Source organism: Chlorocebus sabaeus, chromosome 7, assembly GCF_047675955.1.
Source record: "Chlorocebus sabaeus isolate Y175 chromosome 7, mChlSab1.0.hap1, whole genome shotgun sequence".
Classification (NCBI taxonomy): domain Eukaryota; kingdom Metazoa; phylum Chordata; class Mammalia; order Primates; family Cercopithecidae; genus Chlorocebus; species Chlorocebus sabaeus.
Genome location: NC_132910.1, coordinates 49801632 through 49825541, shown reverse-complemented (window position 1 = coordinate 49825541; position 23910 = coordinate 49801632). Strand labels below are relative to the sequence as shown.

At 35.3% G+C, this 23910-nt stretch overlaps 1 protein-coding gene across 7 annotated transcripts in view; it reads right to left on the bottom strand.

Annotated features, from left to right (window-relative positions):
* Positions 1-23910, bottom strand: part of RAP1GDS1 (Rap1 GTPase-GDP dissociation stimulator 1) — a 172645-nt gene that overhangs the window by 94187 nt on the left and 54548 nt on the right. For 6 of the 7 annotated variants that reach the window (XM_007999316.3, XM_007999318.3, XM_007999319.3 and 3 more), the window contains exon 3: positions 6298-6420. In XM_007999316.3, coding sequence (XP_007997507.1) covers positions 6298-6420 — 123 coding nt within the window. Of the gene's footprint in view, positions 1-6239; positions 6421-23910 lie in introns of those variants that run through there. The other variant, XM_037990107.2, reaches the window with a different exon arrangement.

The window sequence follows — 23910 nt, the reverse complement described above, 5'->3', positions numbered from 1 at the left end:
ATAGCTGTAAATCACAGAGGTATTCCTCTCTCCCTAAATAAAGGATTTAATTCCTATCATCTCCTTCTTACTTACTCTATCACTGAAAAATCCCGTCATGTAAACTTCTGATTGAGATTATTTCCTATCTCAACAACTAAGCTTTGAGTTTATCACTGATGTTATCAAACTCAATAGTATTAAGTATCCTACTACTCATGCTAAGAAAATGAATTATCCTATACATGTTCATGAATTCAATGACCATCTATAGGAGAGGACACACCAATCTTCTTATCGACCTCTTTAGTTAATTGTTACTTGACACCCTTCATAGATTTCAAATCTGTTTTTCCTTGAGACAAGGCCTTACCCTATCACTCAGGCTGGAATGCAATGGCATGATAATGGCTCACTGTAGCCTCGAACTCCTGAGCTTAAAGGATCCTCCCTGACCTCAGCCTCCTGAGTAGCTGGAACTACAGGCGTGTACTACCAGGCCTAGATAATTTTATTTATTTATTTATTTTTGAGACGGAGCTTTGCTCTGTCATCCAGGTTGGAGTACAATGGCGCAGTCTTGGCTCACTGCAACCTCTGTCTCCCGGTTCAAACGATTCTCCTGCCTCAGCCTCCCGAGTAGTTGGGACTACAGGCTAGTGTCACTACACCCAGCTAATTTTTGTATTTTTAGTAGAGATGGGGTTTCACCATGTTGGCCAGGCTGGTCTTGAACTCTTGACCTCGTGATCCATCTGCCTCAGTCTCCGAAAGTGTTGGGATTACAGGCATGAGCCACCATGTCCAGCCAATTTTTAATTTTTTTATAGACAGAGTTTCACTATGCTGCCCTGGCTGGTGTCGAACTTCTAGTCTCAAGTGATCCTTCCATTGTGGCCTCCCAAAGTGCTAGGATTATAGGTGAGAACCACCAGGCCTGGTCTAGATTTCAAATCTTAAATTAACATGCTACTAACTCATATTAAAGACAGATGTTCATTATCCTTTTCACTGAAGTATGCCTGGTTCCCAACAGTAAGGTGATTTCATTGACTACTAAAACAAGAAATTTAGGAATGGTCTGATTTGCACTCATTCATAAATAAAACTTGTTTATCTTATTATTTTACTTGTTTTGTTACTGCTATTCTTCAGGCAATGGCAACATTGATGAATTGCTGTGTTTCTTTTATGTTTTGCCTATATGATACCTATCTTTCAAAATTTTGACTCTACAATCAATAGCTTCAAGTATTCTTGGAATAGTAGAGGGTAAATAATTACAGAAAAATTATGGAATCAAACTCTTTGGAACCATTTTTTACTCAAAAACATATAAAGATAAAACAAAGCTAATATATTCTTCAGCTTTTAGTCACTGTCAGTCTCTAGATAAAGTAAAAAAGAATTTCTTCTAAAAATCTTTTGCTTTTCAGCTAATTTACTTTTTTAACCAAAGAGTGGTAGCCCTCGCTATCTAATTTTAAAGACATAAAATTATCATGCTTCAGGCAGATATATTAAAAAAAATGCCAGGGATGTATAAGAATATGTTTAAAATGTTATACATACTACATTGGAGAAGCTTCAGAACGGCTGACAGTCATCTTTCTTCAAAGGGGTTCCTACTACCTATACCTCTGCGTTTCACATCAGCTACCTTTCACAGCTGGCTGGATTCTGGCTCAATAGCCTAAAAAATGGTCTACTTTGAAAGATTTCCTAAAAGAACAATGGCAATGAACTTAAAAAGAAACAGGCAAAAAATCAGATTCTCTCTAGGTAATCTGAACTCAGAGAACTGAAAATTTTCGGGGAGGGGGGCAGTACTGCAAGGGAAAGAGGCTGAAACCAAGATACATGCAGAATGACAGCGAATAGAAATCAAAGTTAGTGGATGCCATTATGCTGCAGAAAGCAGGAGCCATTAAGTATTTCTGCATATTTGTATTTGCCTACACAACACAGAATTCATTTTTTTTTTCTTTGCAAAACATGTGTAGGTTAATGTAGAAATTCAATACAGAGGTTTTAAGGAAATAGGTACTGCTCTATTTCAATATCAATAAAAATAAAAAGTTGATTTCCACCTAAGACCAATGTTGTTCCCTTTGACTGTAGTAATATATTCATTAAATAATTGTTGATTATTTCTATTCTTTTCTAAATCTAGAGTGTTAACGTTTTACTTTCTTGCTTTTACTTTCTCAAACCTACTTGAATTACATATTTATTCAGCAGCATCATAAAGTACAGGTGGTGATGAAAACCACAAAATAAAATTATCTTCTTTTATATACACTGAGATTTATATCCCCCTCACATCTCCTCAAATATTAAAAAACCTAATGTCTACTTTCTCCACTTTCAGCTACCTGAAGAAACTATTTTATTAAAACTCTTTTAAACCAAAATTTTCAAGCCAAATAAAAACACTGAGTAGTAGAGTCCACCTCAGTGTTTATTAGACTAAATCATTATATTCACGTTTGAATTTTCTCTAATAACCTCCCTGTGTTAACGCTTAGCTTTTTATATTTTTATTTTGAAAAACAAGGAAAACCATGAGGCATGAATACAAAGAATGAGTCACTTTTATATGTGGGTTGTCAAACTGACATTTATATTTTTCATTCACACTTTGTACTGCCCTTGTTTTTAAAGTACTGGCCAGGCACAGTGGCTCATGCCTGTAATCCCAGCACTTTGGGAGGCTGAGGGGGGCAGATCACGAGGTCAGGAGTTCGAGACCAGCATGGTCAACATGGTGAAATCCCATCTCTACTAAAGATACAAAAAATTAGCCGGGCGTGGTGGCGGTCACCTGTAATTCCACCTACTCGGGGGACTGAGGCAGGAGAATCACTTGAACCCAGGAGGCAGAGCTTGCAGTGAGCCGAGATCGCGCCATTGCACTCTAGCCTGGGCAACAGAGTGAGACTCCGTCTCAAAAAAAAAAAAAGAAAAAGAAAAAAAAAAAAAAGTACTCATAATAATTCTTACAAAATGACGGAGGTTAAGCTTCCAACACTGAGGTCTGAAGGTATACTTTCAACTACTTGACAACATAGTGCATTCTTCTGGAGTCTCAACTTTATTCAATGATTTTTCTAGGGCACACATGCATTTCATACTAAAATAAACACGTACATGTACCTGTTATGGAATAGAGGGCAAAATTAAAATCAATAAAATAGAACAGGAGACTTCTGTATTTCTGGTTAGTGCTCTTCCCAGGTCCTCTTGGGTGTAAACTTTCACTCTTTTGTTGTTAAGAGCACTCAGGTGGAAGTTTTGATAAACACTTTGCAATATGATAAAGTACACAGAAGAACAAAAAAGCGTAATGTTAATCGAAACTCCTGATTCTGTACTGCTTTAGACTGAAACTTGGTTCTCAAGCTTTATACTCATCAGTATCACCTAGAGGACTTGTTAAAACAGATGGCTGGGCCCACTCCTGAGTCCCTGATTCAGTAAGTCTGGGTGAATGGATCCAAGAATTTGCATCTAACAAGTCCCCGGATGAGTCTGTTGCTGCTACAGGTCAAAGGCAGGGAACTGCTATAGAAGAACAGACAAACAGCAGTTCAACTTTTGCTGGTTTTTACACATTTTCACATCAGTTACCAGCCCAGTCTTTCATGTTACATGCTGCTACCCCTGTACTCAGACCACCTCTACACATTCCACTGCCATCATAAAATCTCATTTACTGAAAAGAAATGAAAGGAGAGAAACAAACTAGTGAATAAAATCCAACTATTATCACTTAAGTGTGACGACAGTTAAGATATTTAGCCTCTATGTTTTCTCATGTGTATAAAATAACCCTATCTCATAAGGGATTGAAATAATGTAGACAACACTTAAATTATGTGAGCACAAAATCACAGTTAGCATTAGGAAGTATTACTATTATTATTAAATACTTTTGAGAGTACAATTCTGAAATATTCACAGATATGTCATATCTTGCTTATTTGTCCTTTGCCTCCTATCAGTCTTAAGTCTATTATATAAAGGAATAATACATTTAAAAGGTCTAAAAAATCTTTTACTATAATTTATGGTCAAAGCTACCCTCCCACATTAAACTCGCCCATGGAACTTCTTACAAATCCTCTAAATTTTGAATGTCAGCATAAAGGTGTGTTAATTTTTAAAGATTCTTTTTCTATGTACAAAAACCTATTTGGGGTTTATGTGAATCGAAGAAGTATATGCTAATATTTCTCCTCTGTGCACAGTAAAGATGAACAAATTACCTTCCAACCTCATATTCTCTGGTTCATACAATCTTTTTCATCGTCAATTTCTACCAAGAAATACATGCCCAATCAGTATACTATGTTGTGCCAGGTTGCACTTCTGAAGTTATGTATTTCTTTTGAAAAGAACACTCAATGGCCAGACTCAGTGGCTTATGCCCGTAATCCCAGCACTTTGTGAGGCCAAGGTGGGAGGATCCCTTGAATCTAGGAGTTCAAGACAAGCCTGGGCAACACAGGGAGACCCTGTCTTTACAAAAAATAATAATAATTAAAAAATTAGCCAGGCATGGTGGCACATGCCTATGGTCCAGCTTCTCAGGAGGCTGAGGTGGGAGGATTGCTTGACCCCGGGAGGTCAAGTCTGCAGTGAACCGTGATTGTGCCACTACACTTCAGCCTGGGTGACACAGTAAGACCCTGTCTCAAAAACAAACAAACAAACAACAACAAAAAAAAACCACTCAACAAGATTCTGGTCCACTTTCTCAGCCAATCACTTAAAAAAGTAATTGGCTGTGGTCATGGAGTAATAAACATACCAACGTATCGTATTTATTTTAACCAGTGGAGGTTAGTGATATGCCCTTTATCAGCCTCTGATTAAAGCATAAACATTAAAAATTCTATTATGTCTTTAGAACATAGCTATTATCTACTAGAGTATTACTACAAGAAACTCTTCAAAGCAGAGTTGTCATGAAATTGTGACAGAGCATTATGAGGAATTTTATTAAGTAAGACAATAGAGGAATGGCAATCCATTTCACAAAAATCTGTTATCCAAAATTTCTGATTTTATACTACAAGAATGCTTAAGAAAAAGGATGTTAAGATAAAAATTGTGGAGTCCCTACCTTGATTTCTGGAACTCTATACTGTGACTCTAACAAAGTTAAAAGACTTGTTCTTAAAAACCAAGATGCTTGTATCTAAGAAAATTCAGATAAGGGTTGGTCCAGGTTAACAAGCAATGTCTGGAAAGAATTCATTTTCAAACTAGATCTGCTTCTTAGATGTGACATATAAGAGTGATAAGTGGCCAATTTTCTAACAACCACCAAAAAATGATATACCAATATGGAATCTAACTTGAAATGCATTTTCAGAACCTCTACACAAATGACAGTTTCATACAATTTTCTTTTTGGCAACACACCTAAAAATACATTGTTTAACCAGCCCAAACCAACATATACTGACTGGTACTTTACAAAGTCACCTGCCATGATGAAGCCAGAATTTTTAAATTCCTTCCCTTTAAAGAATAATATATGAATCATATTACAATAAAAGGCTAAAAAATAATGTAAAACTGACAAATTGAGGCACACTAAAGGTATTATATATAGTATGGCCTTCTCTTGTGCTTAAAAATTGTTTTAGGAATTCAGTGTTTTTCTTAAACTGACTGAACTAAAACCACTTGCAAATATTTATGCTATAATTCACCCAAAGAATCTCTCAGTGTATAAACAGTACACAATGGGATGGATTAAGTATTCTATAATCTAAACTTTGTTGTCATTATTGTTTTTCCAAAGTATTCTTACATGGAAACTTAAGAAATATATGTTTTCCACAAAGGTGAGTGTAGAAAACAGAACATATATTCCAACTATACTGTTGAAGTGCCAATGTCGGAACAATAGGCAAAACTAAAAAAGAACAGTGAGTTTATGTGGGTATAACACAAACAAACATAAATATTTAAAAATATATTATCTCTTATGCCAATAAAGATGAATGACTCAGTGGCAAGTTCAAGAATCTTATACCAAAAGTAATAAGTAACACAGCTATAGCTGAAGGCAGCAGAGCTTTCCCATAATTCTACTGAGAAGGAATGGGTTATCAAATGAGACATGTATGAATGACTGTAACTATAGCCATTTAAAACAATTACATGAAGAGTCAAACAAAAGATAAATAGAAATAAAAAACATCTAATCTACAAAATTAAAACATAAATTAATAAAGCATACTGACAAGTAAGATGTAAAACTGAAGATGTTCCCAGCAGAAAAGTTCTTGAGGTAAACCTCACCATTTTTGGCTACTTCTGCTATGATGTTAGCTACTTTGGCTTTGCAGGAAGACTGTGGAGTCAACAGACTTGCAAACAGCTGAAGTATTCCACTTGCCTGGATTTTTTCACTTGTTTCCGTATCTAAAAGAGATACACACAAAAAGCTTCAATGAAAATCTTTAATGGTAAGACTGACAACCGTTATCTACAATAAATTATTCAAGAATTTTTCCCACCCATAATATAAATTAGTTTCAGTATACATTCAAATATATGTGTTTATATAAAATTACCTTCTGCTCCACAAGCTGCTTTTACCTTGAGTTTTAATCTGCACAAAACACCTGATAATATATTTTGTTTATTTACAGCCAGACTATAAAGTTCTCTCTGAATATATCATTTGTGTACCAAACTTCCTCTCAATGTTAGTTCTAACCCTGTCTATTCAGAATATAAATGCTTTTTTTCTATATCTCTTCTGAATTCTAAGAGCTATCACTTTATATAAACTCTATGGTTCTCTACAATGCCATAGCAACTTTTAAAAATGGCAATTATATAGGCAAAAAACTCACCTCCTATCATTTTATATGGAATGAAAAGTGATAGTCAAGGGATTACATGGTTCCTATGACTACTGTTTTTCATACAACTCATTTACATCACCATTAATGAAGAAGGGAAACAGCACATTGCAACAACCCATAGTATTCTGAATTGTATTTGGTGACACAGAAATTCAAAAGGCCCTACTTCTTTCCTTTCCTTCTTTTTAAAATACAAATAACGGGCCTAAAAACAAGCTACTTCATGTATGTTAAAACGAATGACCTATTAAAATATAAGATAAAAATAAAGAAAAGCTCAAAGAAATAAAATTATTACTTGTGAGCAATAAAGAGAAATGGCATGTGTTTAAAGCTAGAGGGTTATAAGGCTCATTAAAACATTCAATTGAAATTTGTTTCTATATGTAGCTCCTCTATGTCTTTTAGGTCCTTGGATATACATACAAGTAATAGAGAACCCTAAAAATTTCTTGTTAACTAAATAGTAGCTGATGTGATCAGTAAAGGGTAGGAAAATCATTTTTTATAATTTGAGAAAGTCCACAAAAAAGTAAGTAGCATATTTCTTTATAATAAGTGCTGACTGTTTAATACAGTTTTTCAAACTGTGGGTCCCAATCCACTAGTGAGCACTAAAATTTACTTGGGGAATGAAGACTAGAAACTGGTTAAAAAGAGAGAAAGAATTAACAACATCTACAACAACAACAAAAGAGAAAAAAATTGCACATGGTAAGGTCAAACACTACTACTGAAATTTTGGTATGAATTATGTATATGCATATGCATATGTAACTGTAAGTATATACATACTGTACGTAAAATGTATTTCTAATTATGGGTTTGAGGAAAGCGAAAAACCATTGTTCCATGTACCCCTTGACTACCAGGATTTGGAGTTAAGGAATGACAACACTCCAGTTTATGCTTTTATTTTATTGGACTAAAAAATACGTTTTTATGGTACCACTTGAAAATGTGACACCTATTTTTTTTTTAAGCAAAAAGTCATAAAGAGCTAAACTTAATTTGCCATGTTACAATCTTTTCTTTTCTGACCATTGCTACCAGAAGATATATAACCTTAGAACATTGGGTCATACTGCCCCAGGGGTCTAGCCCCACCATCTGCTGGTACTGGGATGACAGCAAGTGTCTGGCATAAGGCATGAATCATGATTAGATATGAAGCCGAGGCATTTGTCATGTGTGGAGGCGAGCAGTTAACTGCAAATCACCCATGCATGTCTCATTTAACTATAACTAAAAGAGTGGCTTAATATCAGAGTAGAATGTCAGGGACAAGGGGAAAACCAAACAAAACAATGCTAACTCTTGCACTCCAATGACACTTTCCACAGATTAAATCCAGGGAACTGGGAGAATAGCTGTACTAAACAGGAATCCAGAATTTGACAATAGTATTTTCACTGCTATTACCAAAGAAATAAAAGGGAAAAATATTACCTGTTTTTTCATATAAATCTGATTTACAATTTAGAAAAATCTAACAGGGATTATTTTTACCTGCTAGCACATAGATTTCTATACAGGTTTAGAATGTAAATTTCTGGGAACTACCATTTTTCTTTGACATAAAAAAGTAAAGAACAAATTTGTACTTTATCACAAAAATACCACTGTCCAATAATTAATTACAAAGTGTATTCTTTTTTATTTTTTAACTAGGCTGGAGTGAAGTGGTGTAATCTCAGCTCACTGCAACCTCTGCCTCTCGGGTTCAAGTGATTCTCATGCCTCAGGCTCCCAAGCAGCTGAGATTACAGGTGTGCACCCCAACACCCAGCTAATTTTTGTATTTTTTAGTAGAGATGAGGTTTTGCTATGTTGGCCAGGCTGGTCTTGAACTCCCAGCCTCAAGTGATCTACCTTAAGTGGTTCCCCAAGTGCTAGGATTAGAGGCGTGAGCCACCATGCCTGACAGCTCCCACTTAAACAAGAATGTGTGGTCTTTGGTTTTTTGTTCCTGCGTTAGTTTGCCTAGGATAATGACCTACAGCTCCATCCATGTTGCTGCAAAGGACATAATCTCATTCATTTTTATGACTGTGTAGTATTTCATGGTGTATATGTACCACATTTTCTTTATCCAGTATATCGTTGATGGGTATTTAAGTTGATTCAATGTCTTTGTTACTGTGAATAGTACTGCGATGTGTGTGTGTCCTTATGGTAGAATGATTTCTATTCCTTTGGGTACATGCCCAATAATATAACTGCTGGGTAGAATGGTAGTTCTGTTTTAAGTTCTTTGTAAAATTGCCAAACTAATTTCCACAATGGCTGAACTATTTACCTTCCCACCAGCTGTGTAAAAGCATTCCCTTTTCTCTGCAACCTCACCACTCGTTATTTTTTGACTTTTTAATAGCTGTTCCAACTTGCATAAACTACAAAGTTTTAACTTCATTTCATATATACTTTTTGCACTGGCATTACACTGTATTTCAAAATGTACACTGACCTGTGAACTGAGGATGTTCTCGGGTTATCTGTGAAAACCCTTGAAACAATTTTAAAACAGCACTAAGGAGTAGTCAGAGGTTGATGTTTACATGTCCAAATGAATGGCTACTTGTTAAAACAAAACAAACAAACAAACAAAAAAACAAGATAAAAAACCATGCACTGTGATCAGGACTCTTCACTATCTGTAGCCAGACTACTATTGACATTTTAACCACACTCCTTTTTAATGTTTGCAGGAATCAATTCAACATCTTTCTCCTCCTTCGCATCTAGGTGCAGTCATAAAAACGTTTGAGAATGCTTACAAATTCTAGGCAACTGGCAGTTTTTGAATTTTGAAGGACCCATATATGATGGGCAATTGCTACTTTAAAATAGTATCCGTGGGAGCTGGGGCAGGAGTCATATCCATCACAATAGCCCCTGAAGTTCTTCTAGCACTCATTCTGTCCCTGAAGCCCTATGTCCTCACTCCATCTGACCTCCTGGTGGCAAGGAGGCAGCTTAGTTATGACACTGCCAGATATCGGAAAGAAAAGGAAAATTGGGCGATCAGGCCAGAGAAACTTGAAAGAAGAGTAAATCAAGAAGCCAGGCTATAATGTCATATGAGCAGAGGCTAAAGCACAACTCACGCAATTCCTCAAGGCCAATACAAAGTATTACAAAGGAGGGAGTACGGAGAATGGGAGGGAACTCATAATTTAAGGTTATAGCTTGAGAAAGGCTCAAGTTCCAAACACAACTGCCAAGTAAATATATTAAAATAATTGGCTTTACAGTTAAATACCAAGAGGGAATTTCCAGGTATGCTACTACAATAAACTGAATTTATGACGTTATATTAGCATACAGGTTTCATGAGGATAAACTAATGAAAAGCAAGTGATAATCAATTTATAGTAAACCCCAAGTTAGAAAAATAAAAATAATGACTGCTATTACTAAGACTCTATTAGGTTAAAAGTGTATTTGGATTAGATTGGTAATACAGCTTTAGAGCAATAAAAAACATTTTAAGTTTTACTTAGAGTTGTAAGAACAATAAAGAATGGTAAAATAGTGGCCTAGGGATCCTTACGGCAGATTGTGAGAAGACAGGTTTTCACTGAAGGCTCAGACTTGGGATTAACGACAAGGACCAGAAATATGAATCAAAGGGGGGCCATGGGTATCAAGATTTCTGGGGAACTGTATATCTCTCAAGGGGTAGATTTTAAAAATAGGGTGTAACAAAGAGACTTAGCCCTATGCTGCTTTGGGTGATCTGATCTAAACCCAAAGCTTCATTTACCAAAGAGACAGGTCCCCAATCCTCTCTCCTTTTATGCAACAGTAAACAAAGCATTTGCACTTGGGTATATGCTAAATACCTCAAATTTAACAAAATCAAAATCAAATGTACCCTCTTTCCTTTAAATTCATTTTGGTCTCTATCTCAGTGAATGGTAGGAAACCCATTTAAGCCAGGAGCTCTAGAATAATTATAAAATTTTCTCTTTTAGCGAATAACTTCCTGCTACCCACTTTTCATCAGAACATAGGTCCCACAGATTCCATTTCACTATTGTTTTTTCCATCTATCTTCTCCCTTTCTACATTCATATTACTTCAAGTTCTCAGTTCAGACCTTTGTTAAATGCAACAGCCTCCTCAAGTCTCCCTAACTCCAGTTTGCCTCCCCCACCCCATTCGCCATCTTTCATCTACAATAGTACAAGAATTAACTTCTGGAAATGTAAAGTTTATATCATTCCTTTAAATTTTTAAGCAATCCTCCATATCTTTTCATTAAACATTCAAGCATATCCGTATTTCCTAATCCTTTCTCCTGATACTCCTCCATGGACATCCTACACTCTAGCCACACTAAATTACTTATAGTAATCTATATTAATCATCTTATTTCATAACTCCTTTCTGCATATAATGTTCCCTCTCTGAAATGCCACCCCCCTCACCCTACCATTTTAGCTAATTCCTACTCATTAGACTCACACTGTCCTCATTAAAAGGTACCTGATTGAAAGCTATTCAATCTTTTTAATGTTATCTACTTCCATAAACACTGTGTCTTCATTTTTTTAAGAGCATTTGTAAAAATTTCAAAGCATTTTCAAACACAATAATCTCTTCATTTCAGAAGTCATCTGAGATAGGGATGATAGGTCATGTTCTTCATATTACAAATAAGACCATATAAGAAGATTATATTGGAAAAGGAATAGGAAACCAGCTTTTGTGATTTCTTCTCCAAAGCTCTTCCCACTACAACCATCATTCAGAAGTTACACGTTGCTGACTATACTTTGACCTGATTTGCCAAACTATTTTGTGAAAAATATTGTTATTTAACACATTTTACAAGAGTAAGAACTAAGGTAAGACAACTGAGTGAGAAAGAGATGTATAGTATTTTGGGATAGCTAAACTGAGGCAGGGATTAAATGAGAGACAGGCAACTGCGTATACAAAGAATGAAGCAGGTTGAAACAGACTGAAGAATGTGTGCAGTGGCTCACACCTGTAATCCTAGCACTTTGGGAGGCCGAGGTGGGTGGATCACTTGAGGTCAGGAGTTCGAGACAAGCCTGGCCAACATGGTGAAACCCCATCTCTACTAAAAATACAAAAATTAGCTGGGCATAGTGGTGGATGCCTGTAATCCCAGCTCCTCAGGAGGCTGAGGCATAAGATCACCTGAACCCGGGAGGCGAGTTTGCAGTGAGCTGAGATCGTGCCACTGCACTGCAGCCTGGGCAACAAAGCAAGACTCTGCCTCTAGAAAAACAAAAACAAAAACAAAAAACAGAATGAAAACACAGAAGAGAAATATGCTGAGTGTAAGTAGCTTAAAGTATGGGCCAGACAAATGAGAAATTACAAATATGCTGAGTATAAGTAGCTTAAAGTATGGGCCAGACAAATGAGAAATTAATGTTTCTAAAAGAAAATGAGGCCGGGCGCGGTGGCTCAAGCCTGCAATCCCAGCACTTTGGGAGGCCGAGACGGGCAGATCACGAGGTCAGGAGATCGAGACCATCCTGGCTAACACGGTGAAACCCCGCCTCTACTAAAAATACAAAAAACTAGCCGGGCAAGGTGGCGGGCGCCTGTAGTCCCAGCTACTCGGGAGGCTGAGGCAGGAGAATGGTGTAAACCTGGGAGGCGGAGCTTGCAGTGAGCTGAGATCCGGCCACTGCACTCCAGCCTGGGCGACAGAGCGAGACTCCGTCTCAAAAAAAAAAAAAAAAAAGAAAGAAAATGAAAGTGTTTGAAGTGGGGGTGGCAGAGATGGAAATTTTAAAAAATGGCAATTCTTTCACTGATGACAACTTTTCCTCCAGTGAAGAAAATTGTTTGAGGATCTTAAATAAACAAAAGGAACATGAAATGCAAGAGTTTAAAAAAAGGATATATGCAGTCATGAAAAGAAAGAGAGCAGAACAGATATAAATCCCATTTATACCATGATTCACCATCAGAAATAGATTCACTAAAAAACTAAGTTTTATAAAATTACAGTAAATGATTTTGATAGTCTTGTACTCATCTCAATTCAAGGGATAATGTAGGATGTGGGAGTGGGAGAAGTTATGTGTGTGGAAATCATCACTAGAATAAGCAGGGAGATCTGCTAGTTTGACTATTTTCTTTAAAATTACCACTAAGTAGGTCATAAAGCAGTTGCTAAAAAATTTAATAGTTACATGGTTAAAAAATAAGATATATTTATTGAGAATGTAAACACCATGAGGAAACGTGTTAATGATTGTGGTATAAGCAGAGTATATAACTAGATGGTTCACCAAGAAGTTGAATTACTGAAGATATGAATATTTACCTACAAGAAATATGGATTTCTTACTGCAGACTAAGAGAATGAGGATACAGTAAAACATAATGAAAAACTATTTTCAGCAAAAGATCTATCTCCATTTTATTGTCAAATACTCTGGGGGAAAATATGAAGTAAATAAAGATAAATAGATGTGGCATCTGCAAGATTCTTTGAAGTCCTCAATTTGCTAATGTTTACTGTGAGCCAATGTGATTATACAGTGTTTATCAAGTAAGTCACTTCTTAATAGGGAATCTAAGAAAATGAGTAACCCAAGAAATCTATTTAAGGAAATACTACTTTATACAAGTGTGATATAAAATTTACTCCACTTTTCCAGGAAAACAAGACAACAGAAAAGTTAAAAAAAAAAAAAAAAAAAAGGTAAGAAGTCACTTAAAATCAACATTAATCTCGGCCAAAGGAAAAAGTCAAGTGGCTCACAGCATCATCTTAAAAGATAACTATCACTATGGTCTAGCAATCTAAAAGAACATTACATAATCATTAAGATATCATTTTAAAATAATATTTAATATGATAAATGCTCAGGTAAGTTTTTTTTAAAAGAAGCTACATTTATGTGAAATAATTCAAATTTGTAAAATAAAACAAAAAAGTTTTTCATATTTTCCAAATTCTATACAATTTGAAAGTTATCCAAATCAAACTGGAGTCACCTGTGTTTAAAAACAAACAACCCTAATAGAGCCAGAAAAGGTCATGAAGAGGGTGTTCTCATGCATAAATCCCTGATAACAAAAACTATCACAGAAGACTGCAAAAACCACAAAGACCATCACAAACTTGCAACCTCAGTGAGGACATCTGCCCAGCATCTGCATGACCAGCCTCAGACTGGCATCACTCTTATTATTGCTCCTTGTAGCCTGATGGACACAGAATGATTAATTAAAAGCCAGTAGGGCAGTCACCAGCACCTAAAACAACAGTCCTGACACTCCCTGACAGAATTTACGGGATTTTCCTTACTTTTGAGAGATTAATAAGAAAAGGAACGGAATTCTCAAACATTAAGGCATGTCAGGTTCTAGGGGACTTCTGCAGGCTACATCTTACGGCCTATTCTCATTCTTTAACTGATGGCCCAAGTATATCCAGGAAAATCCAGAGCTCAAATGGTCATTATTCAAACTCTCCTCTCAAAAAAACAAAAAACCTGCAAATATTAAGCTGACATGTAAAGACTTCTACCTTCTTTATCTATCTATCTCTCTCTTTTTTTGTCTACTTTGATTCTGTTGATTTTCCTACTGGCGTTGATATAAAAAAACTCACTGCTTGTGGAATTTCAGCCAAGATTAAAAAATAAATAAATAAATAAATAAATAAATAAACGTCTTAAACGACTTTCAAATTAATAGCTTTACAAAGTATAACAGCTCGATGACAACTAACGACTCAGGTATCTTTTGGAAATGTAAATTTAGGTTTGCTTGACTAACAACTGTTTAGGGTAAAGAAACAGTTAAATGAAGGATTCATAGTCTAAAAGAAAAAGAACTACATAGTGTTCACAAAAGTTAGGATCTCAGATCAAACACTTGAAAGTCTTGAGCTCAAAGAAATAATATAAAGTATCTCTGTCCAGCATAAAAATTGCTTTTTCTGTCATGTGGGGGCGAAAAACAAAAAACCAAAAACCCACGAAACAATTTCCCTGCTACACTGACTAGTCAAGCAAATCAGACTGGCAAACAAAAGACAGACTTGTTACCGAAAATTCAATGCCACTTAGAAATTTTGTTTTTCTTATACAATTCGGCCATCCCTAGCTAAAAATGGAAACATTGAAAATTTAACCCTAAACTCATGTGAAACTGAGTCAAAGGTCGGGGGAGAGTAAAATAGTTTTTTCTTTTTTTTAAGCTGCTACAGAAACTGTTTTACCCCTAAATTTTGTGTGTGTATGTATATATGCTTATGTGTTTTATGCATATGCATATATATTATGTTGTATGTTATGTCTACATAGTAAAATCTGATGTACTTGGCCAGAAATCCCTTAAGGAATTCTATTCAGATCGGCTTAAACAAATAAGTGCTTATATGAAATACATAGTAATTAAGCCAAATGTCTTTTAGTTCACGTGACTTTAAAAAAACTTTGATAAATAAGCTGGTTTTAAAACTTAATTAAAAATGCATTCAAAATTATCAGCATACATTTTTGCCTGAGTGTACTGGTCAGACAGGATTATATTTGTCTCTGCTAGATGTTTTAAGGCCATAAAACTATAAGCCCAACCTAAAACAGAATAATCTTTGTTGGTATAATTCTTTGGTAAGACTAACACAACACTAGTTTAATAAAAACAGCTGTGTGTTCTGAGTTATTGGCAAAATACCAATACATTTAAATTTCTTACTTAGGTGAATGCCTGATATTCAGTCTAAATAAACGGTTAAAAGAAAAATAACTTGAAATGATGACTAGTTTTACCCAGTATCTCAACTTTCATAAGTAATCTAGGTATAACTGCTAAAGATAAGCCAGGTAAATGTAGACAGGATAAATGTTTACCCTTGAACTTTTCGGGCAATCTAAATTCCCAATGTTATGTTAAATTAAGTAATAGATATTCATTAAATGTCTGGGTCTTTCCAAGTAAGATTTTTAAAAAACATTAAAACATAAATTGCTGAACATAATTGTAAATTTGCCCTTAGCTTCTTAAATTTTACAAAAAGACTAAATACATTTGGGTCTACTTAGAACATAAAAATTATGGGGAAACATTTTCTGAAATTACAAAATGATTCTCATCTATAAAAATACTGATGTGCGATGAACAGTTCAAAATTTCTTGCTTCCTATGTTTCACTAAAAATTAATGTTACTAAGAATTAAAATTCTAATATATATAATTTTGTAAACAAAGTACACAAAAATGTGTTTTCAATAATAATGAAAGTATAAAAATGTATTCTCTATTGAGACAATAATTTTGTCTAATTCAGAGGTTAAAGGTTGTTTCAAAATATGATTTAAGAAGGAAATAAGACAGAAAAGGAACCAATAAGTACGGTAGGAAAGAGAGATATGAAAAAAATTACAGGTATGAAGTTATATTTTTGGTAAGAAAGGTTAACAAGAAAAAGAGAATAATTTTGTATGAGAAAAAATCTTGTAAATTTTTGCCCTAAAGTAAGATGGTGTATTATTTAAGAAAGAGGAAGTATAGGACAAAACAAGAAGTCTAACCATGTGGTCAAAGGTTTATGCAGCTCATGAAAGGTTTGAGAAAGATGAATTTAGGAAAGAAATGGTGTGTGATCAAGTTGGTTATAATTAGAAGGGAATTATTTCCAAGTCTTTGTAAAGATTGAGCTTTGATACTAAAAATACAGATACAAAACTAAAAATTTTGTCCCTTGTGTTAGAACAAGGTTTTCTTGAAGTACTGAGATTTTGATTTATACTTCTAAAATCTATTTAACAGACATTTTCTAACAGATTCCATCTAATTTCCCTAGTTTCAAGTTGGAAATGCCGTCTTTTTCATTTAGAATGGTAATTTCATTTCTTGAGGTAGAGTTTTCCTCTTAAAGCTTCTCATATTCAGAGCTCAGAAGTTTAAATTCTGCTGTATCTCACTGCACATGATTTGCAGGTCATGCATCATTGCCTTCTGCTCTCCTCCTTTCTCCTCTTGAAAAATACATCTTTTTGTTTAGCTGGGACAATAACTGGGACTCTCTCTTTTTAATTTTTTCATCAGCTCCTTTTTTCTCAAGTTCCAACACTGCTTTTGTGACCTGAAACTGAAATGTTCTTTCTTGAAGGTCTAGAAAAGCAATGCTTCCTAGTAAAACCTGATTCTGCACTCTTGTCTTTTCTTGATGTATCTGAATTATTCCATGTAAACAGGAAATTTCTCATGCTGCTGCTAAGATCCATGTGTTCCCCTGCTCAAGGTACTAATTTTATTGTTTACATTCCTCTATAATATGGTGTAGAGTCATAACCTTAGATACACTTCTCCTTTGTCTGATTAACCTGAAGTACCTTTTCAATCAGCTTCAACTTCCAGGCTATCTAAATGGGTTTACCATAAGGAGACGCAATTATACTGCAGAAAAATTCTCTTTACCTTTTTGGTAACTGGCCAAAGAAACAAACACTTTGCATTTTATCAAGATAACTTCATGTGGTCTTTAACAGATTTTTGATTGGTTGGGGAAATTGAGCTTTGTAAGGGTTAAGATTTTAAAAATCCACGTAACTTCCTGTATTGCTTTTGAAGTCTTTTATTACTCTGGTTAAAATAAAATAATAATAATAATAAAAAAAAGATTGATTTCACAGTGACCTGTGCTACTGTTTTGTTCAAGTGTTTTGAACCTTTTGACATCTTTGGCAGGCTTTCCCAAGCTCAAAATTCTAAATTAAGATTTTTTGACCTAGAGTTAACTTTGGGATTTTCCTATTGGGCTCCTAGAGAGCATCAACGAACGTCTCTCTCATCTTGTAGAGATATTAAGCGATTAGGGTTACTGGATAAATTGAATAAGAAACATTGTCAAATGGTACGTGATACTAGATAGATCTTTCAGTTACATGAACGTATATGTTATTGATAATGAATGTTCCAAAACGATATAAAATGCAGAAATCTAACGTAATTAGTCAGAATTCTAGATAATATGTCATATGCCACAAATACAACTAAATTTTCTTGTCTGTTAATTATAATAAACTTCCACTGGATTTTTAACCATAGCCACTCTAAGTCTCTGACATTCAGAGTTAATTGTTTTGAATTTTTCTCTAAAAGTATTTACAATCAGATTAACAGAAAAGACCCTAATGGGCACTTTTTGTTTTTGAGATGGAGTCTCACACTGTCGCCTGGGTTGGAATGCAATGGCATGATCTCGGCTCACTGCAGCCTCTGCCTCCTGGGTTCAAGTGATTCTCCTACCTCTGCCTCCCGAGTAGCTGGGATTACAGGCACCTGCCACCATGCCCAGCTAATTTTCTATATTTTCAGTAGAGATGAGGTTTCATTATGTTGGTGAGCTGGTCTCGGACTTCTGACTTCGTGATCCGCCCACCTCAGCCTCCCAAAGTATTGGGATTACAGGCATGAGCTACTGCACCTGGCCCTAATGGGTCCTTTAAATGCAGGTTTCTAATAACTTTAAGATTAATGGACTAAATCTTTTTTTTTCTAGAACACTAATAAACTGATAGGTTCAAAAGACTGCTAAGATGAAGCAAAAATAAAAACAAATGAGATTAAATAAATGATAAAGATAATGTTTCCATGACTTTTATTTGAAACACCGTTAGTTCTTTACTTAAATGTTTTGTTTTCCAGATTTAAGGAAACTTTCTCTTTAGGCAATTTAATAAAGTACACTTTTATGAACAAAGGTAGAAACAGTTGCATTTTCTCTTTATTTGACTGCCCCTACCATTCAAACATTATTTGTGAGTATTCTTATGGCAATATGGTTAACTGAAAGGTTCAATAAAAAAATCTATTATTTTTCTATCGAGATACAATAAAATACACTGATTGTGTTACCAAGGCTTTGACTGCAATATCATATTTGAGAATGTGTATACAATGCTTGGTTTCAAGGGTTCCCAGTCTCATAGTGATAAAATCTAAAGTCTGCCTTGGTTTAGTTTTGTAGCCTTAAGAGTTTTTAAATCTGAGAACACCGTGTAATCAAATCACTTCTTACAGGCAATTTTTGATAAAACTAAACTTATTTTACAAACAAGTTTGTCTTACTCTGATTATCTTTGATAAAAATCAGGATGACTTACAGAATCACTTGAACCCAGGAGGTGGAGGTTGCAGTGAGCTGAGATTGCACCACTGCACTCCAGCCTGGGCAACAGAGACTCTGTCTCAAAAAAAAAAAAATAAATAAATCAGGATGACTATACAGAGAAAGTTATGTTTATTAAAAAAAACTATAAAACACATGTTTGTTATTAGACTATAGCTCTGTGCATTGTCTTAAAATAGTTCTTATCTACCTGTAGACTAGAATGAATCCTAAATTTTCCTAAAGTTTTATAAACTGAAACTAGATGGATCTGAAGGAACAAGTTCTGGGCCTGATGTACAAGTCACATGGGAAGTTCACCAAACCACCTGATGCCCTAACTAGAGACATTCAAACTACAAACCAAGATAAGAAGTTGACATTTTTACACGGTAGACAGCTTTTCCCGAGGTGCTGGAACAAGACTTTAATAATAAGACTCTTATCCATCTCAATGCTACTTTTTTCACTTGATAGGAGAATGCCATAACTGAAATTTCACAATCAGTGGCTTCTGCTGGTAGTTTGAAAGCATGCAACCTAAGAGATCTTTTTGTATCAACTGGTTAAATAAGAAAATGCCTGTGCTATTGCTAATACCACATGCTGTAACTGGATAAATTCCTATGGGAAAGCTGAGACCCCATATACGTAAAATAAGAAAACAGGCCACATGGTTACAATAGGTCTCACTGAATTCTCTATGGCCATTAGAATAATTTAATTAGTTGTCTTTACGTTAGGTTTCATGGCTCAAAACCATTATGCAAACTGGGATTGCCATATTATTATGAATTTTACTTTGTATTCTCCTTTCTTAAATTTTGTATCTGTTACTTGTTAAATTTTTGCAGAAGTACAACTCCTAACAAAATAATACTAGTTCAGCACTTTGAGATGACAGCAAACACCTACAAAACAGACAAAATTAAACTTAATGATGGTCTCCAGATACGCTTAGACCAAGAGCCACTCACCTTTAACCTCCCTTGTTGCTCAAATGTGGCTATAAGAATTTTAACACTGATTCCTAGTCACCAATCACCCTCTCCAATGTGGGACCAAACCAGTCCATCTCAGCACCAAGGGACAATCAAAACCTAATTACAGGAAGACTGATCATCAACGCTTTCAGAGAAAGATCTTGATCAAAAGGGAGAAAATGAAAGCTGTTGGAATCAAGAGTCACTTGTGTTAAAAACAAAACCAAAAAAACCCTAACAAACAGAGTCAGGAAAGACCATGAAAATAGGGTTCTCATGCATAAATGCCTGACAAAAACTGTCACAAAACATTCAAAAACTATAACCTTACACAAAGGCCATCACAACCTTACACAAAAAATACTTCTGGAAAGACATCTGCCCAGCAACTGCCTGTCCAACCTCAGACCAGTGTGATCCTTGTTACTGATCCTTGTAGACAAGGATAATTATCTCAAAACAATTATGTAATCCTCCTCATTTTTTTCTATTAAAAACCTTTGCTTTCCTTTATTTCCTTGAAACACACATAGTTTATCATGGCACATGTATTCCCATGGCAATGCCCTATTCCTAAATATCATTTCCGTTAAGAGAGCCTCTCTCTGTTATTTAGGCTCACCAAAAAGATGCTCACTGTACTTTAGATTTTTTTAAAAAGTTACAATTTGTATATACCAGTTAGGATATACTGGAAGTAACAGAAACTACTGTACTGTGCTCTAGTAGAACAATTTATTAGCTCAGAGATCACATCATTGTAAAGTCTAGAAGTAGAAGGAGCTTCATAAACAGGTTAATCAAGGCTCCTGCTTCATTTCTCTAAGATCTTCTCAACTTTCTCCTTGTCTGTGTGTGGCACTGTCATCAGACTAGCTTATACCACAGTAGAAAAACGACTATACTAATTCCAGCTCTTACAGACACACAACACACAATTCAGAGCAACACAAAAGTCTTTTCTTCCACCTACCCTCCAAAAAAGAAGAGACCAAAACCACCATAGCTCACATGACTAAACTAATCTGTATAATTAGTATGGCTCCTGTAACCTAGTGAGTGGAGCTGAGGGTCATCTCACTCTAATCTTATAACTTCCCCAAAGGAGAAGGGTTGTAAGCAAGAAAAGGAAGGGAAACGGGTGCCGGAGCTGAGGAGGGAAAGAATTTAAGTATTAATAAAGAAAAAATAAATAAACGTAGAAACACAGGGCATAAAAGAAACAGAAGTGATTACGATCTGTAGTGAAAAAGAAAGCAAATCCAAATAGAATCATGTTGGTTTAAGCAAAGCTGAAAAGTTTTTAAAGTTTAATGGGAATAAATCACAATTTCCTTTCAAGTATAATCCTAGAAAGAAATTCAACAGTTACCAAATGAGGTTCAAGAAAGGAGTTGGGAATGGGGAAGAAAAAAAGGAGATATTACTGATCAAGTAGAAATTTGATATTAATTACCCAAAGGTTAAAAGATGGCCTAATGCTGAAATGACAATGAATGTAACTTTTGGTAGACATTTTTGATTTATTGGGGGGGATGGCTAAGATACTGGCTGTGTTAACTATGAAGTATTTTGAGGAAGTTCAATGTTTAAAAAGTGTATGTTTGGAAGAGGGAAGAGTTAAGTTCTATTCTGAGAAATGAATGAAAGAAATATCAAACCAAAGCACTTAAAAGAAAAAGTAATACACAAGACCGTCAGAGAAAACTGTGATTGTTACTGAACAGATGAGAGACTTCGAGAAAAGATAAACAATTATTCATTTTTGTTTAAGACATGAGGAATACTAATAAAGAACCAACCGGTAAACTGCTGACAATTCCATATAATATATCTAGCACTACAACTGCACTGAATCATTCTGAAAAGAGAAAGAGTATCATGTAAACATTTTCAAACAGCTCTTCGCAAGATACTCTGGCTACAAAAAACACAAAACCCATCAACACTAATCTAAAAAGAGAAACACACTTTAGGCCACCAAGTCAACCAATAAAAACGAGTAAATATATATGTTGGATTTAATTATTGCTGATAAAATAGTAAATAAATTAAATACAGTTGGCCCTTAAATAATACAAGAGTTCCCCTCCTGTAAGTCGAAAACCTGCATGTATCTTTTGACTCCCCCAAAACTTAACTAATAGCCTACTGTTGACCAGAAGCCTTACCCATAACAATTAACACATATTTTGTATATGTATTACATACCATATTCTTTCAGTAAAGTAACCTAGAGAAAAACAAATGTTATTAAGAAAATCATACAGAAGACAAAAATATTTTACTATTCATTAAGTGGAAGTGGATCATCATAAAGGTCTTCATCCTCACGGTCTTCACACCATGAGGAGGAAGATGAAGAGGAGGGCTTGGTCTTGCAGGCTCAGAGGTAGCAGGGACAGAAGAGGTGGAGAAGATGGAAGGAGAGGCAGGCACACTTGGTGCAACTTTTATTGAAAAGAATCTGCTTATAAGTGGACCTGTGTAGTTCAAACCCCAATTTTTCTTTCTTTCTTTCTTTTTTTTTTTTTTTTGAGACAGTCTCACTCTGTTGCCCAGGCTGGAGTGTAGTGGCGTGATGTCGGTTCACTGAAACCTTCGCCTACCGAGTTCAAGTGATTCTTGTGCCTCAACCTCCTGAGCAGGTGGGATTACAGGCGTGCACCACCATGTCAGGCTGATTTTTGTACTTTTAGTAGAGACAGGATTTCACCACATTGGCCAGGCTGGTCTTGAACTCCTGACCTCAAGTGATCTGCCCACCTCAGCCTCCCAAAGTGCTGGGATTACAGACGTAAGCCATCATGCCCAGCCACAAAACCCAATTTTCCAACAGTCGACTATAATGGCTTTTAAAATACACATGAGACTGAAAAACTATCAGTAAACTAATACATCATAAAAAGTATGAGGAAACCTATACCATATTTCTTGAGAAAATTTCTTGCTTTTTCAAAGAAATACACGCTGAGGGAATATGATATATTACCACTACACATACATTTCAGTTACATTATTAATTTTGAGAGGTTAGCCACTCAAAAGAAAGTTACTAGATTCATGCAATGACTCATCATTAAATACTTAGTTAAGTGCCTAGCACATGCTAAGCAAATGGCTAACAAGATACAGACTCTGCTCTGAGAGAGTTTATAGTTTAGTAAGGGAGACAGATATGTATAGAAGCAGTTTTAATATTTTGACAAAAATTCCACAACATACTTAATGTACAGAGGCACCTAATCTGTTCTAGGTTTCTATCAGCCTAACCTGCATGATGATCAGCCATGGTTCCAGAACCTCATTTTCCCCAGAGAACTACAGTAGTTGCCCCTTATCTGCAGTTTTACTTTCCATAATTTCATTTTCATGGTTTTGGAAATTTTCACAGTCAACTGTGGTCTGAGAATATTAAATGGAGAGTTCTGGAAATAAACAATTCATAAGTTTTAAATTGCATGCTGTTCTGAGTAGCATAATGAAATCTTACACTTTCACCTGATTCAGAACATGACTCATCCCTTTGTCCTTTATCCATGCTGTATATACTACCTGTCCATTAGTCGTTGACATAGACATCAACATTATCTGCTCCTGAAACCCAACCATCAACATCACCATGGCTCAACAGTCTCAGATCACCTGAAGCAAGTGACCTTCATTCTGACATATCCCCAGAAGGTCACCAGCAGCCTAATGCTACATCACGATGCCTACATTATTCATCTCACTTCATCTCATCAAGAAGGTATTTTATCATCTCACATCACAAGAAGGTTAAGTACAGTGCAATAAGGTATTTTTGAGATGGGGGAAGAGAGGGAGTACACATTCATGTAACTTTTATTACAGTATATTGTTATAATAATTATATTTTATCATTAGTTATTGTTGTTATTCTTTTAACTGTGCCTAATAATTAAACTTTATCACA